The sequence below is a fragment of the Dermochelys coriacea genome, chromosome 5 (genome assembly GCF_009764565.3).
Source record: "Dermochelys coriacea isolate rDerCor1 chromosome 5, rDerCor1.pri.v4, whole genome shotgun sequence".
Taxonomy (NCBI): domain Eukaryota; kingdom Metazoa; phylum Chordata; order Testudines; family Dermochelyidae; genus Dermochelys; species Dermochelys coriacea.
Window position 1 is genome coordinate 81,786,347 of NC_050072.1, and position 20,329 is coordinate 81,806,675.

General features: G+C 41.0%; 1 protein-coding gene across 2 annotated transcripts in view; it reads left to right on the top strand.

Annotated features, from left to right (window-relative positions):
* The window catches only part of MEGF10 (multiple EGF like domains 10), a 169,554-nt gene that overhangs the window by 68,220 nt on the left and 81,005 nt on the right, over positions 1-20,329 (top strand). For both annotated transcript variants that reach the window (XM_043515023.1, XM_038403762.2), the window contains one exon: positions 3,332-3,424. In XM_043515023.1, coding sequence (XP_043370958.1) covers positions 3,332-3,424 — 93 coding nt within the window. The remainder of the gene's footprint in view (positions 1-3,331; positions 3,425-20,329) is intronic.

Consider the following 20,329-nt stretch of genomic DNA (forward strand, 5'->3'; position numbering starts at 1 on the left):
TCCCTCCCACAGCCCAGTGCAAGTCTTCTTACATCTTTTTCTGACACAGTATAGACCTCCACAGATAATATGCCCCTATTTGCACTGCCTTCCACTGGAGCAGATGCTGTTGCTCTATTTGGTGCCAGCTCTGAATTTATCTTAGAGTTTTAAAATGCCAGAACTTGATGATGTGGTATTTTTTTTGCCTCACACAACATCTGTTAAGGATGCTGGTTTGAGTTCAGATGCGGTGAGTCCAACAGTAACCACAGAAGATATATGGGAAACAAATAATTATTTTTATGACTGTAAACAGTTTTGGATATATTGGTGTCCTGAGTATGGAAAGAAAAATTTCTTGAATTGGATATAATTTTGGATTTCAGAAGCTTAACTAAGAAATGTTTCATGTCCCTCCTTTCTCTTCTTTTTTAGGCACACATAGGATGTGATCCTGCCTTTCTTATATTACTTAAATATTCCTCAACTTTAGTATAACCTCTTGAAAATAAAGAATTACATGTGGATCTCCTTTTGTGTAGAATTTTGTAAATATGGTATTTTCATTTGATGTTTTAAATTATCTTTATTAAAATATTTTGGAAGCAGTAATAATCATGTTATATAATATTCTTTATATCAATGGACTTCATCCTGCATTCCTTGTACATAAGGAATGGCCAGAAGAGTCAGCAGGAGTTTTGGATGTGAAAAATTAGTTTAAAGCCTATTTGAATTTCTTTCAAAATGGCAGTTGATCCATAGTCTCTGCTCATAGAGTAGGCAGTATGGTAGTCCTCAGCTGGTGAAATGGACTAAGGTTGCTTTTATTCTATACTACACCAGGACCAGTGCTGGCTCTAGATTCAAGGAACCACAACTGGCTCCTTTGTGTCCCTCTGCTGTACCCATCAGGTATTGGGCACAACTGAGAATCTGGGCCAGTCTTTCACCTCTAGGTCACCCAAATCAGTTCTGGACTTTAGTGACTCAAAGTCTTTGCCATCCAATGGTTAATCAGTAATCTATGTGAAATGAGGCAGTGGTTTTAATTCAGTTCCTGATGGGCATGTGTCCATTTACACCATCAAAGAGAGCTCTTAATGGCATCCTTGTTAACAGCTTTAGTGGATTGGCCAAAGAACTAATGGAGAGGGAAACTGAGCTATCCTCACTGTTAGGGGAGGTCCTTTGAGATCAAGGACACATTGTTAGCTGTGTGGTGAAGCCTGAACTACATGATAGATAAAGGACTTCAATCTGTAGGATTGGCAACCTGGCATACTTCACCAGCACTAAATTCACTTTATTTTTAAAATAACAGTTACTTTTCATGGGGGCTGTAAATCTCTAGCTTTATAAGTTTAAAACAGTCTAGTAAGTAGACTTCTCTGCAGTTACTTATAAAGGTATTACAGAGGTATTAAGTTATAAAGTTATTATATAGGTCTTATTATTTAGGCTTGTGTTAACAAATACAAACTTTTGTATGTGTTATTTCTATGTTTTTTACAGTGTGCATAATGAGATATAATGAAAGTGGGGCCAAGGCAGAGCTATGTAGCCCCATTACATAGAAATTTGGGTTTAGTATGTGAGTAATCATCTGTTTATCCATACATGCACATTTTTCACCCATTCAACAAAAATCCAATTCATATTTAGCCTCCTTAAACCTCTTCCAAACACCAGCTGAGCCATTTCTCTTTTCTCCTCCCCCAAGATTCACTTCTCATTGGTATAAATGATCAGGTTTCTGTTGTGGATGTTTCTTTCAAATGGCAGATTTTGGGAGATGTTACAGAGAGAATCATCATCCCATGTGTATCTTTTGGAAATTACTGTTGTTTGAATTGAAAAATTCCCACAATATATGTGTGTGTGTGTGTACACACACACACACACACACACACACACACACATATTAACTGACCTTCCTGGGGATGTACCTTCAGTGTATGTAGTTTTCCTTATTTGCTTTTCTTTGCTAAAGTGATTTCAAGCTCTGGGAGGTGTGGTCAGTCATCATTGTATTAAATATTTACCACCCCTAACTCCTGCCCCCCTAGCTATGATGGGCAATTCTATGAGGCTTCTTTAATTTCCTGGCCTAAGCATTAGATAATGTCACTGTTAGTTGGGAGGGCAGGACTAATTGATCTGTCTGCCACTGTGACTGACATAAGCCCTTCCCCTCAGTCAGTATGGTGATGTCTTTGTCTTGTTTGCAGTTTGGCCTTTTTGTCTAACAAAGATCTGCCTTCACCTCAGTCTCTACTCTGGACATGTCTTCACCACAGCCCTGATTCCCTCCCTATTCCAGTCTTCTCTGTGCTGCTCCCTCTCTGCTCTGGGTTCCCATAGCTTCCTTCTTGCTCTAGGTTTCCCTCCCAGTATTCCATGCTAACGGTATGTAGCTTTTCGTGCCCTTTTGGTGGCTAGACCACTGTTTCTGATTCTTCATCAATAATAATTTACACTGTGCTTTGCATCTTCAAAGAGCTTTGTGAACATTAACATTAATTCATGTTCACCACATGATGTAGGTAAGCAAGTAACATGTATATCAAATTTATAGGTGAGGAAATTGAAGCAAAAAGATTGTGATTTACCCAAGGTGACCTTGTGTAAGCCTTATGCCCAGGATTAGAACACTCTGGCTCCCACTTCTGTGCTCCAAAAACAAGAGCACATCTCGCACAAAAGACTCAACATTAGGGCTGGTCAAAATGAAAAGTTTTCCCCCAAAATTTCCAATTTCAAAAAAGACTCTTATTTGTTTAAAAAAAAAGTTTCAAATGAAAAATTTCAGCCAGCTCTACTCAGCCCTGGCAATGATAATTGCAGGAGGAGTCAGCAAGGTTACATTTTGTATTAATCTAGTGATCATGTTTGTTTCACCATGCTGCTTCTGAGTCATACAGTCATTCATAAAGATAAATATTAAAGTACTGATGTGTTGTGGTGTATTCTGTTTGGTGTAGAGAAAATCAGGTTTTACTCACTGCTGCAGCAAAAATTGGCATGAGTTTTTCTCCAAAAGTTTAGAGTATCTTCTCATAGCTTAGCATGAAATAGTATTTGAGCAGCCTGAATGGAATTTATTTTGAGATTTTGAACTTGGAGAATAAATTGTATGGTTATAAAATACACGTTAAGTCTGAAAAATGACTCACAGGTGAAGCTACCAAACATGAATTTACCAACAATTTTTCATGTTTTTAAAGGATATTTGAGACAAAAAAATAAAACAGCTGGATTGGGGAAAAAGCTATTGTGTGGTGTTTTATTGTTTGTTTTTATTTTTGTGCAAGATGTTCTTATTTTTATTGATTTCTCTTTGTGACAGCTCACTGTGCTGATAAATGTGTCCACGGTCGTTGTATTGCTCCAAACACCTGTCAGTGTGAGCCTGGCTGGGGGGGTCCCAATTGCTCTAGTGGTAAGTTTACACCTGCTGCTGCCTGTCTTGTGTTGTTTTTACTGTATTGTCCTTCTTTGGGAAATTAGCATAGATCCTGTGCTTGATCTCCTGGTCGCTGTTGGAGGAGCTTGCTCTGATTTATCAGAAATGTGTTAGAACTCTGTGTGTGGTCTGATTTCTCTAATTTATTCCAAAGGAGTAGCGGCAAGTGCCAATATTAAAAAATGCTAATTTTTGCCCCATTGACAAGCCAGATTGGATAGGGCTCCATTGCTGGAGAAGGTAAATATATTTCCCTGATCAAGGTTCCCTCTAACTTTTCGTGTCTGAGTGCAAAAAGAATGACTGCCTAAGCTCAAGTTTAAACCTGACTAGTCTCCTCCTCTGCCTATTCCCTACCCTTTTTACTCTATTCCCTCCCTCGTCCCATTTTACCCCTTCATTCACTCATTCCCGTTCCTTCCTCCTCCATTGACTCAGTATCCTTTTTTGTTCATTCCATATCCTACATTCATTATCACCGTCTCTCCACTTGGTTGATCTCTTTTCATTTCACTCTCCCTCACTGTTTTTCACTTACCAACCACCTCTCTCCAACTTTCCTCTCCCTTTTGCTGTGTGTGTGAATGAGAAAGAGAAAGAAATTGAAGGTATAGGCAGCATTGAAGTGCCCTTCCCACCCAGCTCTTAAAGCTGCCATGGGAATTTGGAGACCTGTAGAACTTCCCTGCACTTCTCCAAGAGTTCTCCCTCCCCACCTGGATGGTACCAGAGCAGGGGTGGCCAACCTGAATCTGAGAAGGAGCCAGAATTTACCAATGAACATTGCAAAAGAGCCACAGTAATATGTCAGTAGCCGCACATTCGGTCCCCCCTCCAGCCCCAAGCTCCTCCCGCCCATCGGCAGCCTCACCAATCAGCGCCTTCCCCATGCCTCCCGCCAACTGCAATCAGCTGTTTTGCAGTGCTCAGGAGGCTCTGTGGGGGAGGAGTGAGGGCATGGCAGGCTCAGGGGAAGGGGGAGGAGTCTTGGGGGAAGGAGTGGAATGGTGACAGGACCTGGGGCAGAGCAGGGTGTTGAGCAGTGAGCACCCCACAGCACATTGGAAAGTTAGCATCTGTAGCTCCAGCCTCAGAGTCATCGCCTATGCAAGGAGCCACATATTAACCCCTGAAGAACCTCATGCATCTCCAGAGCCACAGGTTGGATACCTCTGTACCAGAGAGTTGAAACCCTGCCGGGAAGGTTCCCTACAGTGCACGGTGGCTGCCAGCACTGGGTGCAGCTCTACTATGACCACATAGCTTTGGTGGTAGGGGAACCTAGGTATTGACTTTTTTTTTTAAATAAAAGTGTAGTGGAGTAATGAAATCAGGTTTTTCCAAGATTTAATATGGGCAAACTCACATTAGTGGTGTTCCTCCATATCTCCTTTTATTGTTCATAGGCATTCTACGAACAAATAACGTTATTATTAGCCAGCATAGTGGGGAAGGTAAGTTTTTAATTTGAGCAGAGCAGTTTGTTACAAGTATGACAGAATTGTGCGATCTCCTCATCTGTGTTGACAGACAGCGCTTCTTAAAACAGACCCATAGTGGAAATCAGACCAAATAAATAATAGTGTGTAACACTGGGAAGACAACTACTACTGGACCTGATTTTCATCAGCATTTGCGTAACATTAAAAAAACCCTCTTCACCCAATTTACTTTCAGCTATATTATCCATGGAGTCCCAAGACTTGCATTTTCTTTAGTATGAACAAAGGCACAATAAATAATATAAAGAGATAGCAGATTATTTATTTTTATAAACTTTTTGGGTTGTTACAAAATAACATGATTATACTGTGGTGATGGGGGCCGTACATAAGCCTAGATATCGAACTCAGTCAGACAAGCCAGAGACTCTCCATGAAGTCCAAATTTATTTTGTCTGGCTGAAGCTCTGATTCAGAGGAGATGGGTGGCAGGATAAAATCCTAAAAAAGAGAGGGAGACATTTTCCTAGGATTCTGAAATTAGTTGTAAATTATTGTTTGGTAAACTCTGATTTGGTGTTTAATTTATTTGCACAGTCATTCTACTCAAGAATAAAACCTGTCATGTAAGTGGTGCAGAAATGAACCTACTCTCCAAAAAATACAGTTCTTTATTAAGGAGAGACAAACACTGCCCTTATGTGGGAGCTGCACATATTTGTGTCTGAGGATAGAATTGGACCCATAATGGATCTCTCCACCTGTTCTTCCTCTTCAAACCCTACTTGCATTTTGACTGTTATTTACCAATTGTGTAACTGTCTTCTGTTAACAGAACTTTGATTTCAAAACATCTTGGGCTGCTGTATTACTGTGACTGTTTGGCTTGCTGGGTGGTAATTGTAGACAAGGACTTCCTGAGTGTTATAATGTTCTCTCTAAAAATGACAAAGTGATTGCACTGACTCGATTCGGGTATCATGCAGGTAACAGCTGTGCAAGCAGCCTCCTCCCATACCCATTACTGACAATTCACTTCAGTGTGATATGAGCTCATGTCCGTTTGGGACTCCAATTCACTTTTTTGATCTTTTGATGCAGATTTGAATTCCACTCTCTCTAGAGATGCAGGGGGAAACCCACAGAAGGAAATTCGTCTGTTCTTCCAACCATATCCTGTGCACTTCTGAGCAGCTGGTTCCTCTCCATCCTTCCCGCAGAGTGGGGATCTTGGTTCTTCTTCATTCCCTGCAAGAGGGAGGACAGGTTCATCAGCTTTCCCCCTCCCTGATTTATTGCAGGGATTGCAGGCATAGGGTTCTCCCTCCCTAAGCAGGAGATTCTTTTCAGTCTCCCTTGTTCTTGACTTTTGGTCCCTAAATGCTGTGACAGACTCGTGAGAGGCCAGGAACAGAAATGATTCAACTTTATTGAAACACCAATTCCTTAGATTGCTAGTGGGGCAACTGCAAACTTTTTATAATTAGGACTGTTCTTGCTGCACATTGTAGTAGGAGTGAGTGAATTGGCTCTGTGTGTGTTTGTGTGTGTGTGCGTGCGTGTTTGTGAGTTAAACCTCCCTACATTACTTTAGGGGTCTTGCCAAGGAATTACTCTACTGTGACTATCAACCCTTGTATTGAGAGAGCGCTTTATTGCATGTCAGTATTTAGTCTATTTTCATAGGCAAAATCCTGACGTCCTTGATCAGGTAAAAATATCAGTGTTTTTTACCAGTCCCTGAGTAAAATATGAGCAGAGACTTCAGGCCTGCTATGTCTAAGATCTCCTTGATGAATTTGTCATATGTATAGATGGTTTTTTTTTCTTCAGACCTTAGACCTTATCTTTTTGGCAAACATATTATGATGCATTGGGTAATGTATTGCCTGTGGTATAGTTCAGTGCAGAGAGATGAATGAGATGATGAAAATATAAATCTGAAAAGAAATACCATATAGATTAAAAGGGTGCACATTTACAAAACATTTTCATTCCAGTGCAAGAGCTGACATTCATGTGAAGTAAATTATTCTAATAAAGATTTATTGACTGGACACAATAGACAGATCAATGTCTTTTGTGTGGACAGAAGACATATTGAACCTATCCCTTGGAGCTAGTGAATCAGCACATCCATTTCACTGTCAGGATCACTTTGAAAAATTGTTCATGAAGCTGCAAGAGTATGAACTGATCAGTTTGCTTTGGTAAGAGTGAGGGCAGAATTTAGGAGAGGAGAAGGGTTGATCATGATAGGAAGGGGTGAATTAAACATGAAAATATTTTAATAGATTTGACAAAAAGAGCCTCTGATTTTCTTTTAGTTAGCTTGATTTTTGTCAACAGTTGTAGTGAAGACTTGAATTACAGTAGTGTAAGTTTTAGTGGTTACAATATTAGAGGAAAATAAAAATAAGAGCCCATACATATGCAGTTTTTTTTCTTGTAAGAGTAGTTCTGCCACTAGCAGAGGTTTTACTTACGGGTGTGGGAACAAACTGTATATCATCAAGTACTGTGAGTTCTGATTCATGTGGGTTAGTGTGCACTGCAAACACTAATTTTATTTCTGACAAGTAAAACAAATTCCTCATTTGCGTATTCCTCAATAGCAAAAGATAGAAACCACCAAGTGAAGATGTGTTGTGTTCATTTCTATACATCTAGACAGACAATTCTCTTAACTGATCGTCAGTTTTATGTAAGACAGTATATTATGTAAAACTGACGATCAGTTAAGAGAATTGTCTAGATGTATAGAAATGAACACAACACATCTTCACTTGGTGGTTTCTACCTTTTGCTATATTACCCTTTTTCATGATTGGGGGACAGAGTGATATCCAAATGAAATAATACATAGTGTTATAGATCACACAAGTCTCACTGTGGAATATGTATGTGACTGAGGTATGCATATGCTGTAATATTGATTCCTGATAAGCAATTAGGAAATTCCTTTTCTTCACATTTTCTCAGACTGAATAGTTCTTAGTCCACAAATTGTTCCACTGAAATCAATAGGACAATTCATAAGGAAGCTTTTCCTCAATGAGAATAAGGATGACAGAATCCAGAGGATGATTCATTCATAGAGCTGAATTTGGTGTCGTTTTAAAATTTATTTTAAGTGTGAGTGACAACTTTTAAAATATATATATATATGTCAGCTAGTCAAGGAAGGATCTGGTCCTAGGCTTTGGTCTGCACTGAGAATGCTCAGTGAATCCCTCCACATCATTCCCATAACCTCATACGCAATATATGCCTTGGAGTGTCAGGGTCCAGGACTCTAGAGCAGTCTGATTGGCGGATTTGCCCTACAGCTGCAGACCAGGGTCCCCTGCAGCCTACCATGGATCCAGGCAGGGTTCTGTGGTTTCGTTGAAAGTTTTTCAAATCCAGATATTTCCGGTGAAATGTTTTGGGCTTGACAAATCAGCATTTTCCAAAACTTTGTTTCATTGGAAAATTTCTGACCAGCTCTACTTATGGGATTCACCAAAACTTGTAATTTACTTGTAATGTCTAAAATTCCCCTAATTTAAATCCAACTTTGTCTGATTAATGTAGGGTTTCTTTGCCCAACTAGTTAGATGGAGTGCTGGGGATCAAAAATGGAAACTATCAACACTTTTACAGTGGACAGGGTCATTACACTGGCTTCAGTAATAGGTAATTTAGCTGTAGAGCCAAAGTTTCTGATGCTACATGGCTTTGGTACTTATCCAGGCCCCAAATCAGAAAGGCACTTAAGATTAATATTATATATATCTTTAAGACCATCTCTAGTCCGTAGAGCACTTAAGCATTGAAATCCCACTGAAGTAAATGGAAATTCAGCCCCTGCTTAAATTTAAGCACATACTTAAGTGTTCTGCTGAATCATGGCTCCATTGTTTAAGCCCAGGAGTAAACACAGAGCTCTTCTCCAGTCCTTAATTAGGAGAATTACTTGTCTAACGATTTACAGTAGCTTTTGGAATGAAAATATGAACCACAGTAGCTTTAGAAATCAATTCAAATCCATTCAATCCATCCAACCAGCACAAAGTGCCATAAATAATATATGCCCCCCTAAAGAAAATACTCAAGCACTTGTTTATCTTCAACCCTCCTGATGTTTGGGGTCTATCTGATCTCAACAAACCCAAACATTTTTCATGCCAAACCTGTGCCTCTTCATACATTAAGTATCCTCAGACTAGGGATGAGGTCAATCTTTCCAGATGAGCTTATCATCCTATCTGTTGTGGTTTTTGAGTAGTAAAAAAGGTCACTAAAAAGGTAATGGGGTCAGTTAGATCACACTCTATTCGTGAACAGGGAAAATGAAAGTCCTACACTTCCAAGATCTTTGGTTTCAGAGTAGCAGCCGTGTTAGTCTGTATTCGCAAAAAGAAAAGGAGTACTTGTGGCACCTTAGAGACTAACAAATTTATTAGAGCATAAGCTTTCGTGAGCTACAGCTCACTTCATCGGATGCATTTGGTGGAAAAAACAGAGGAGAGATTTATATACACACACACAGAGAACATGAAACAATGGGTTTATCATACACACTGTAAGGAGAGGTTTCAGAGTAGCAGCCGTGTTAGTCTGTATTCTCAAAAAGAAAAGGAGTACTTGTGGCACCTTAGAGACTAACAAATTTATTAGAGCATAAGCTTTCGTGAGCTACAGCTCATCCGATGAAGTGAGCTGTAGCTCACGAAAGCTTATGCTCTAATAAATTTGTTAGTCTCTAAGGTGCCACAAGTACTCCTTTTCTTTTTTCACTGTAAGGAGAGTGATCACTTAAGATAAGCCATCACCCACAGCAGGGGGGGGAAAGGAGGAAAACCTTCCATGGTGACAAGCAGGTAGGCTAATTCCAGCAGTTAACAAGAATGTCAGAGGAACAGTGGGGGGTGGGGTGGGGGGGAGAAATACCATGGGGAAATAGTTTTACTTTGTGTAATGACTCATCCATTCCCAGTCTCTATTCAAGCCTAAGTTAATTGTATCCAGTTTGCAAATTAATTCCAATTCAGCAGTCTCTCGTTGGAGTCTGTTTTTGAAGCTTTTTTGTTGAAGTATAGCCACTCTTAGGTCTGTGATCGAGTGACCAGAGAGTTTGAAGTGTTCTCCAACTGGTTTTTGAATGTTATAATTCTTGACGTCTGATTTGTGTCCATTCATTCTTTTACGTAGAGACTGTCTAGTTTGGCCAATGTACATGGCAGAGGGGCATTGCTGGCACATGATGGCATATATCACATTGGTAGATGCGCAGGTGAACGAGCCTCTGATAGTGTGGCTGATGTGATTAGGCCCTATGATGGTATCCCCTGAATAGATATGTGGACACAGTTGGCAACGGGCTTTGTTGCAAGGATAGGTTCCTGGGTTAGTGGTTCTGTTGTGTGGTGTGTGGTTGCTGGTGAGTATTTGCTTCAGATTGGGGGGCTGTCTGTAAGCAAGGACTGGTCTATCTCCCAAGATCTGAGAGAGCGATGGCTCGTCCTTCAGGATAGGTTGTAGATCCTTGATGATGCGTTGGAGAGGTTTTAGTTGGGGGCTGAAGGTGATGGCTAGTGGCGTTCTGTTGTTTTCTTTGTTGGGCCTGTCCTGTAGTAGGTGACTTCTGGGTACTCTTCTGGCTCTGTCAATCTGTTTCTTCACTTCAGCAGGTGGGTATTGTAGTTGAAGGAATGCATGATAGAGATCTTGTAGGTGTTTGTCTCTGTCTGAGGGGTTGGAGCAAATGCGGTTATATCGTAGCGCTTGGCTGTAGACAATGGATCGAGTGGTATGATCTGGATGAAAGCTAGAGGCATGTAGGTAGGAATAGCGGTCAGTAGGTTTCCGATATAGGGTGGTGTTTATGTGACCATCGCTTATTAGCACCGTAGTGTCCAGGAAGTGGATCTCTTGTGTGGACTGGTCCAGGCTGAGGTTGATGGTGGGATGGAAATTGTTGAAATCATGGTGGAATTCCTCAAGAGCTTCTTTTCCATGGGTCCAGATGATGAAGATGTCATCAATGTAGCGCAAGTAGAGTAGGGGCATTAGGGGACGAGAGCTGAGGAAGCGTTGTTCTACGTCAGCCATAAAAATGTTGGCATACTGTGGGGCCATGCGGGTACCCATCGCAGTGCCGCTGATTTGAAGGTATACATTGTCACCAAATGTGAAATAGTTATGGGTCAGGACAAAGTCACAAAGTTCTGCCACCAGGTTAGCCGTGACAGTATCGGGGATACTGTTCCTGATGGCTTGTAGTCCATCTTTGTGTGGAATGTTGGTGTAGAGGGCTTCTAGTCTCTTGAACCCCAAACACATACAAAATTTAAATGAAATATGAAACCACTGCCTTTCTTTCTTCAAGGATTCTCTTGAGGACAACCTGTATATCAACCTGTTTGCAAATCTACCGTGGTGCAAAAAAGTCACACAAAAGATATTGGGGTCAGACCCCAAATTAATTATTCAGGCATTCCAGCATCAGATTGTTTTCATTTTGAGGCAGCAATATATTTCAGCATTGTTTTTATCATCATAGATTCAGTGGATTTTGTTTTTTAAAATAATACACCAACAGGATCTAGGGTGGGATTTGGGGTGGGGTCATTGACACCCCAGATAACATTTTCCTCATGTATCACCACAATTGTCCAGCAAACTGAGTTTCTTTGAAGATAACACTGTCAAATTGATTTTCTGGGAAGCCTACACTTGCTAGGATTCTGAGGAAGTCGCAGTTGTGAAATCTATTTTCTGGCAAGCACACACTTGACAGATGCTGTTGCTGGGGCAAAGAATTTCTTGGGAAAAGACTCACTGCTGCACATGCACATTGCATGTCTGAATGCACATATTGATTGGATTTTGTAGAATCACACATGGCATAATAAATCTTTGAGTAAGAGACGGGTATTTCTCAGGGACCTGGGTACAGAAATGGTGAGACCACTGGTGCAGGAAAGAAACATTGCAGACCTTACTTAGGCTTCTAGGGAACATAAGAAGCATAAGTGATCCATCCCCAGTTGCCCATTCCTAGCTTCTGGCAAAGAGAGGTTAAGGACACTTCAGAGCATGGTTTTGCATCCCTGCTCCTCCTGGCTAATAGTCATTGATGGACCTATCCTTCATGAACTTACCTAGTGCTTTTTTGAATCCTGTTACAGTCTTGGCCTTCACAACTTCCTCTGGCAAAGAGTTCTATAGGTTGACTGCATGTTGTGTGAAAGAATATTTTCTTTTTTTTGTTTTAAACCTGCTACCTATTAATTTCATTTGATGACCCCTAGTTCTTGTGTTCTTTGCTGCTTTTACAGATCCAGACTAACACGGCTACCCCCTGATACTTAATGTCCACTGGATAACCCTTGTCCACATGCTTGTTGACCCCCCCTCTAAAAACTCTAGTAGATTTGTGAAACATGATTTTCCTTTCCAAAAACCATGTTGACCTTTCCCCAACAAATGGTATTCATCTATATGTCTGACAATTCTGTTCTTTACTATAGTTTCAACAATTTGCCTGGTACTGAAGTTAGGCTTACCAAACTGTAATTGCTGCAATCACCTCTGGAGCGTTTTTTAAAAATTGATGTCACATTAGCTATCCTCCAGTCATCTGGTACAGAAGCTGATTTAAATGATAGGTTACAAACTACGGTTAGTAGTTCTGCAATTTCACATTTGAGTTCCTTCAGAACTTTTGGGTGAATACCATCTGGTTCTGTTTAATTTACCATTTTTTTCCAAAACCTCCTGTAATGACACCTCAATCTGGGACAGTTCATCAGATCTGTCACCTAAAAAGAATGGCTCAGATTTGGGACTCTCCCTCACTTCCTCAGCCATGAAAACCAATGAAAAGAGTTCATTTAGTTTCTCCTCAATGGCCTTATCTTCCTTGAATGCTCCTTTAGCATCTTGATCGTCCAACGGTCCCACTGGTTGTTTAGCAGGTGTCCTGCTTCTGATGTACTTAAACATTTTTTTGCTGTTACTTTTTGAGTCTTTGGTTAGCTGTTCTTCAGATTCATTTTTGGCCTTCCTAATTATATTTTTACGCTTCTCTTGCCAGAGTTTATGCTCCTTTCTATTTTCCTCAGTAGGATTTATCTTTGACTTTTTGAAGGATGCCCTTTTTCCTCTAACTGCTTCTTTTACTTTGTTTTTTAGCCACAGTGGCACTTTTTTGGTCCCCTTACTGTGTTTTTTAATTTGGGGTATACATTTAAGTTGAGCTTCTATTATGGTGTCTTTAAAAAGTTTCCATGCAGCTTGCAGGGATTTCACTTTTGGCACTGTACCTTTTAATTTCTGTTTAACTAACTTCCTCATTTTTGTGTAGTTCCCCTTTCTGAAATTAAATGCTACTATGGTGGGCTGCTTTGGTGTTCCCCACCACAGGGATGTTACATTTTATTATGTTTGGTCACTATTACAAAGTGCTTCTGCTACTCCACTTAGGACTAAATCAATAATTGCCTCTTCTCTTGGGGGCTCTAGGACTAGCTGCTCCAAGAAGCAGTCATTTAAGGTGTCAAGAAACTTTATTTCTGCATCCCATCCTGAGGTGACATATATCCAGTCAGTATGGAGGTAGTTGAAATCTCCCATTAATACTGAGTTATTTGTATAGCCTCTCTAATCTCCCTGAGCTTTTCACAGTCATGATCACCATCCTGGTCAAATGGTCAGTAGTATATCCCTACTGCTGTATTCTTATTATTCAAGCATGGGATTACTATCCATAGAGATCCCAGGAAGCAGTGTCTAGTATACTGGTTACTGATCCAGAGACTAGGAAACAAGGATGATGTTCCATCTAATCTAGTGAGGAGGGCTTTAAACTAGGTTCACCGGCGAAGGAGACCAAAGCCCTGAGGTAAGTGGGGAAATGGGATACCGGGAGGAAGCACGAGCAGGAGAGTGCAAGATGGGAGGGCTTCTGCCTCATACTGAGAAAATGGGACAATCAGAGAGTTATCTTAAGTGCCTATACACAAATGCAAGAAGCCTGGGAAACAAGCAGGGAGAACTGGAAGTCCTGGCACAGTCAAGGAATTATGATGTGATTGGAATAACAGAGATTTGGTGGGATAACTCACATGACTGGAGTACTGCCATGGATGGATATAAACTGTTCAGGAAGGACAAGCAGGCAGAAAAGGTGCGGGAGTTGCATTGTATGTAAGAAAGCAGTATGACTGCTTGGAGCTCCGGTATGAAACTGCAGAAAAACCTGAGAGTCTCTGGATTAAGTTTAGAAGTGTGAGCAACAAGGGTGATGTCGTGGTGGGAGTCTGCTATAGATCACCAGACCGGGGGATGAGGTGGACGAGGTTTTCTTCTGGCAACTAAAGGAAGTTACTAGATTGCAGGCCCTGGTTCTCATGGGAGACTTCAATCACTTTGATATCTGCTGGGAGAGCAATACAGCAGTGCACACACAATCCAAGAAGTTTTTGGATAGTATAGGGGACAATTTCCTGGTGTAAGTGCTGGAGGAACCAACTAGGGGCAGAGCTCTTTTTGACCTGCTGCTCACAAACAGGGAAGAATTAGTAGGGGAAGCAAAAGTGGATGGGAACTTGGGAGGCAGTGACCATGAGATGATCGAGTTCAGGAACCTGACACAAGGAGGAAAGGAGAGCAGCAGAATACAGACCCTGGACTTCAGAAAAGCAGACTTTGACTCCCTCAGGGAACTGATGGGCAGGATCTCTTGGGAGAATAACGTGATGGGGAAAGAGTCCAGGAGAGCTGGCTGTATTTTAAAGAATCCTTATTGAGGTTACAGGAACAAACCATTCTGATGTATAGAAAGAATAGTAAATATGGCAGGCGATCAGCTTGGCTTAACAGTGAAATCCTTGCTGATCTTAAACACAAAAAAAGAAGCTTACAAGAAGTGGAAGATTGGACAAATGACCAGGGAGGAGTATTAAAATATTGCTCAGGCATGCAGGAGTCAAATCAGGAAGGCCAAATCACACTTGGAGTTGCAGCTAGCAAGAGATGTTAAAAGTAACAAGAAGGGTTTCTTCAGGTATGTTAGCAACAAGAAGAAAGTCAAGAAAAGTGTGGGCCCTTACTGAATGAGGGAGGCAACCTAGTAACAGAGGATGTGGAAAAAGCTAATGTACTCAATGCTTTTTTTGCCTCTATCTTCACGAACAAGGTCAGCTCCCAGACTACTGCACTGGGCAGCACAGCATGGGGAGGAGGTGACCAGCCCTCTGTGGAGAAAGAAGTGGTTCGGGACTATTCAGAAAAGTTGGATGAGCACAAGTCCATGGGGCTGGATGTGCTGTACCTGAGAGTGATAAAGGAATTGGCAGATGTGATTGCAGAGCCATTGGACATTATCTTTGAAAACTCATGGCGATCGGGGGAGGTCCCGAATGACTGGAAAAAGGCTAATGTAGTGCCCATCTTTAAAAAAGGGAAGGAGGAGGATCCGGGGAAATACAGGCCAGTCAGCCTCACCTCAATCCCTGGAAAAATCATGGGGCAGGTCCTCAAGGAATCATTTCTGAAGCACTTAGAGGAGATGAAAGTGATCAGGAACAGTCAGCATGGATTCACCAAGGGCAAGTCATGCCTGACTAATCTAATTGACTTCTATGATGAGATAACTGGCTCTGTGGATGAGGGGAAAGCAGTAGACGTGTTATTCCTTAACTTTAGCAAAGCTTTTGATACAGTCTCCCACAGTATTCTTGACAGCAAGTTAAAGAAGTATGGGCTGGATGAATGGACTATAAGGTGGCTAGAAAGCTGGCTAGATCGTCTAGTTCAATGGGTAGTGATCAATGACTCCATGTCTAGTTGGCAGCTGGTATCAAGTGGAGTGCCCCAAGGGTCGGTCCTTGGGCCAGTTTTGTTCAATATCTTCATGAATGATCTGGAGGATGGCGTGGACTGCATCCTCAGCAAGTTTGCAGATTACACTAAACTGGGAGGAGAAGTAGATATGCTGGAGGGTAGGGATAGGATACAGAGGGACCTAAACAAATTAGGGGATTGGGCCAAAAGAAATCTGATGAGGTTCAACAAGGACAAGTGCAGAGTCCTGCACTTAGGACTGAAGAATCACATGTACCTCTACAGACTAGGGACCGAATGGCTAGGCAGCAGTTCTGAAGAAAAGTACCAAGGGGTTACAGTGGACAAGAAGCTGGATATGAGTCAACAGTGTGCCCTTGTTGCCAAGAAGGCTAATGGCATTTGGGGCTGTATAAGTAGGAGCATTGCAGCAGATCGAGGACGTGATTGTTCCCCTCTATTCAACATTAGTGAGGCCTCATCTAGAGTACTGTGTCCAGTTTTGGGCCCCACACTACAAGAAGGATGTGGAAAAATTGGAAAGCGTCCAGCGAAGGGCAACAAAAATGATTAGGGGACTGGAACACATGACTTATGAGGAGAGGCTTAGGGAACTGGGCTTATTTAGTCTGCAGAAGAGAAGAATGAGGGGGGATTTGATAGCTGCTTTCAACTACTTGAAAGGGGGTTCCAAAGAGGATGGATCTAGACTGTTCTCTGTGGTAGCAGATGACAGAACAAGGAGTAATGGTCTCAAGTTGCAGTGGGGGAGATCTAGGTTGGATATTAGGAAAAACTTTTTTACTAGGAGGGTGGTGAAGCACTGGAATGGGTTACCTAGGGAGGTGGTGGAATCTCCTTCCTTTGAGGTTTTTAAGGTCAGGCTTGACAAAGCCCTGGCTGGGATGATTTAGTTGGGGATTGATCCTGCTTTGAGCAGGGGGTTGGACTAGATGATCTCCTGAAGTCCCTTACAACCCTGATATTCTATGATTCTATCTGTTCCAGAGCAAGAAACAGAAAAACACATAAAAATATGCAAAGTGTAAAATCTTTGTGTGTTCAGAACACGTCACTTGTTTGCTCCCTTTGATTGAAGTAGTAGGCCATTGACTGCCACTTTCCTGTGTTTGTGCCTTTGATTTTGTTGCTGTTGTTATCTATTTTCATTGTCTAAACATAGTGTCAGTTACAGCCTGACACTTGTATAGTTTGTAGCTTTTTTTTAAAAAAAAATGTTTGATCATGGGGTCAGTTAGACCCCAACACAAGTACTATGTAGTGTGCTTCTGAATCTAGGAAAGTTTTAACTTGTTCATAGTTTTATAGTTCACTGGTTACAATAAAGTTAATTGTAAATGCATGACGTGTTTTTTTCCCAATTTTGACATACTCGGAGTCTCTAAGACCCTAATATGGAAATAATTGGGTGATTTTTGGTTCTATATGAGGTTTAAGCAGGTGCTTACATCCAGTGGGACTAAGTATATGGTTAAGCACCTTCCTGAATAATTATGCTTCCTGAATCAGGGCCATAATTTCTACTTTAATTTGCTTTAAAATATATTATATATTAACATTATCTATTAAATATAATAAATGAACAATGTATCATTGGAAGTAATTTATTCCTGTTTTTAATTAGAGTTCATTTAGGTGTAAGTGATAATCTCAATCAATCTTTCTTCTAAACATTTAACAGTAATTTAACAATTTCAATAACACACTTTTTTTCACTTAGCAATACTAGCCTTAAAGATAAGCCTCTGGTTGTTGAAGGCATTGGGTTTTACCTTGTACTTTACATTTCCCTTGAAGCATGTAATTTTTTTTTAATATAACTACTTTTCTGATCAGCTGTTATGGTGTAGTTAATTACTAGAAATGCTAGTGTCTGTATTGAAATCAGTTAAAACAACTAATTGACTTATGACATACCTTGTGTTAAAATATGTGGTTTTGTTTATTATGGTCACAAAAAGGCTTTCTTATGACATCTATCCTTTTATTCATACCTCTTTTAATATACAAATGTTTCTTTGAGCCATAGTCTGACTGTATCTTTCTAGTCAACAGTTACCAAATTATCTTTAAAGTATATGTTTAGTGTGTCTGGAGGGAGCTAGTGGTGTCTGGTAAGTAAGTGTTGGGAAGAGAAAAAATATGTTTAACTTTTAGGTTGCCATAAAAACAGTGTTTATCACTGTTACAATTTTACATATAGAATGTTGTTTATATTAATAGGGTCAGTGGTGAAGCTTTGCACATATACAAGGGGCCACATTAAAACTTAACTTCTGGAAATGCTAAAGATTTTAAATAACGATTAAAAAATTGTTTTAAAAGGTCTATATCATTTAAATAGCAAAAAAGGAATTTCAAAATATCAGAGAACGTAAGATTGGATTCATGGCCTACTTGCTAAAATTAATACAAAATTGGGTTCAATCCTGCAAACTCTTGCTCACAAGAATAATTTGTGAGCAGATGACACTAAGCTGAGGGGAGAGGTAGATACTCTGGAGGGTAGAGATAGGGTCCAGAGTGACCTAGACAAATTGGAGGATTGGGCCAAAAGAAATCTGATAAGGTTCAACAAGGACAAGTGCTGAGTCTTGCACTTAGGATGGAAGAATGCTACAGGCTGGGAACTGACGGGCTAAGCAGCAGCTCTGCAGAAAAGGACCTGGGGATTACAGTAGACAAGAAGCTGGATATGAGTCAGCAGTGTGCCCTCATTGCCAAGAAGGCTAACGGCATTTGGGGCTGTATAAGTAGGGGCATTGCCAGGAGATTGAGGGACGTGATCAATCCCGTCCATTCAACATTGGTGAAGCCTCATCTGGAGTATTGCATCCAGTTTTGGGCCCCCACTATAGAAAGGATGTGGACAAATTGGAGAGAGTCCAGCAGAGGGCAGTGAAAATGATCAGGGGACTGGGGCACATGACTTATGAGGAGAGGCTGAGGGAACTGGGCTTGTTTAGTCTGCAGAAGAGAAGAGTGAGGGGGGGATTTGATAGCAGCCTTCAACTCCCTGAAGGGGGCTCCAAAGAGGGTGGAACTCGGCTGTTCTCAGTGGTGACAGATGACAGAACAAGGAGCAATGGTCTCAAGTTGCAGTGGGGGAGGTCTAGGTTGGATATTAGGGAACACTAATTCACTAGGAGGGAGATGAAGCACTGGAATGGGTCACCTAGGGAGATGGTGGAATCTCCATCCTTGGAGGTTTTTAAGGCCCGGCTTGACAAAGTCCTGGCTGGGATTATTTAGTTGGTATTAGTCCTGCTTTGAGCAGGGGGTTGGACTAGATGACCTTTTGAGGAGCAACCCTAATCTTCCACGATTCTATGAAATAGTCCCATTGACACCAAAATAAATGTATTGTCATTAATTTAATTGACTTGAGTTGAACTACTCACATGAATAAGGGTTATTTATGTGAGTAAGGGTTGTAGAATTGGGTGCTAAATATGAATGAACCTCTTAGTATTCAATTTGGAGCAAAAACAGTTAGTTGTTCCAAAAGGAAAGTACCATTTCCATACCAGGGGGGAAAATTGGGATGCATCAGGAGAGGCATTTCCAGTAGGGATAAGGAGGTTTTAGTACCGTTATACAAGGCACTGGTGAGACCTCACCTAGAATACTGTGTGCAGTTCTGGTCTCCCATGTTTAAAAAGGATGAATTCAAACTGGAGCAGGTACAGAGAAGGGCTACTAGGATGATCCGAGGAATGGAAAACTTGTCTTATGAAAGGAGACTTAAGGAGCTTGGCTTGTTTAGCCTAACTAAAAGAAGGTTGAGGGGAGATATTGCTCTCTATAAATATATCAGAGGGATAAATATAGGAGAGGGAGAGGAATTATTTAAGCTCAGCACCAATGTGGACACAAGAACAAATGGGTATAAACTGGCCACCAGGAAGTTTAGACTTGAAATCAGACGAAGGTTTTTAACCATCAGAGGAGTGAAGTTTTGGAATAGCCTTCCAAGGGAAGCAGTGGGGGCAAAAGATCTATCTGGTTTTAAGATTCTACTCGATAAGTTTATGGAGGAGATGGTATGATGGGATAATGGGATTTTGGTAAGTAATTGATCTTTAAATATTCAGGGTAAATAGGCCAAATCCCCTGAGATGGGATATTAGATGGATGGGATCTGAGTTACTATAGAAAATTCTTTCCTGGGTATCTGGCTGGTGAATCTTGCCCATATGCTCAGGGTTTAGCTGATTGCCATATTTGGGGTCAGGAAGGAATTTTCCTCCAGGGCAGATTGGAGAGGCCCTGGAGGTTTTTTTGCCTTCCTCTGTAGCATGGGGCATGGTTGACTGGAGGGAGGCTTCTCTGCTCCTTGAAGTCTTTGAACCATGATTTAAGGACTTCAATAGCTCAGACATGGGTGAGGTTTTTCATAGGAGTGGGTGGGTGAGATTCTGTGGCCTGCGCTGTGCAGGAGGTCGGACTAGATGATCAGAATGGTCCCTTCTGACCTTAGTATCTATCTATGAATCTATGAATTGCTAGAATTGGTTAAATAATTCACTGCAAATACTGGCCCCAATTTAAGACAGTACTGAATTATGTGCTTAAGTCCCACTGG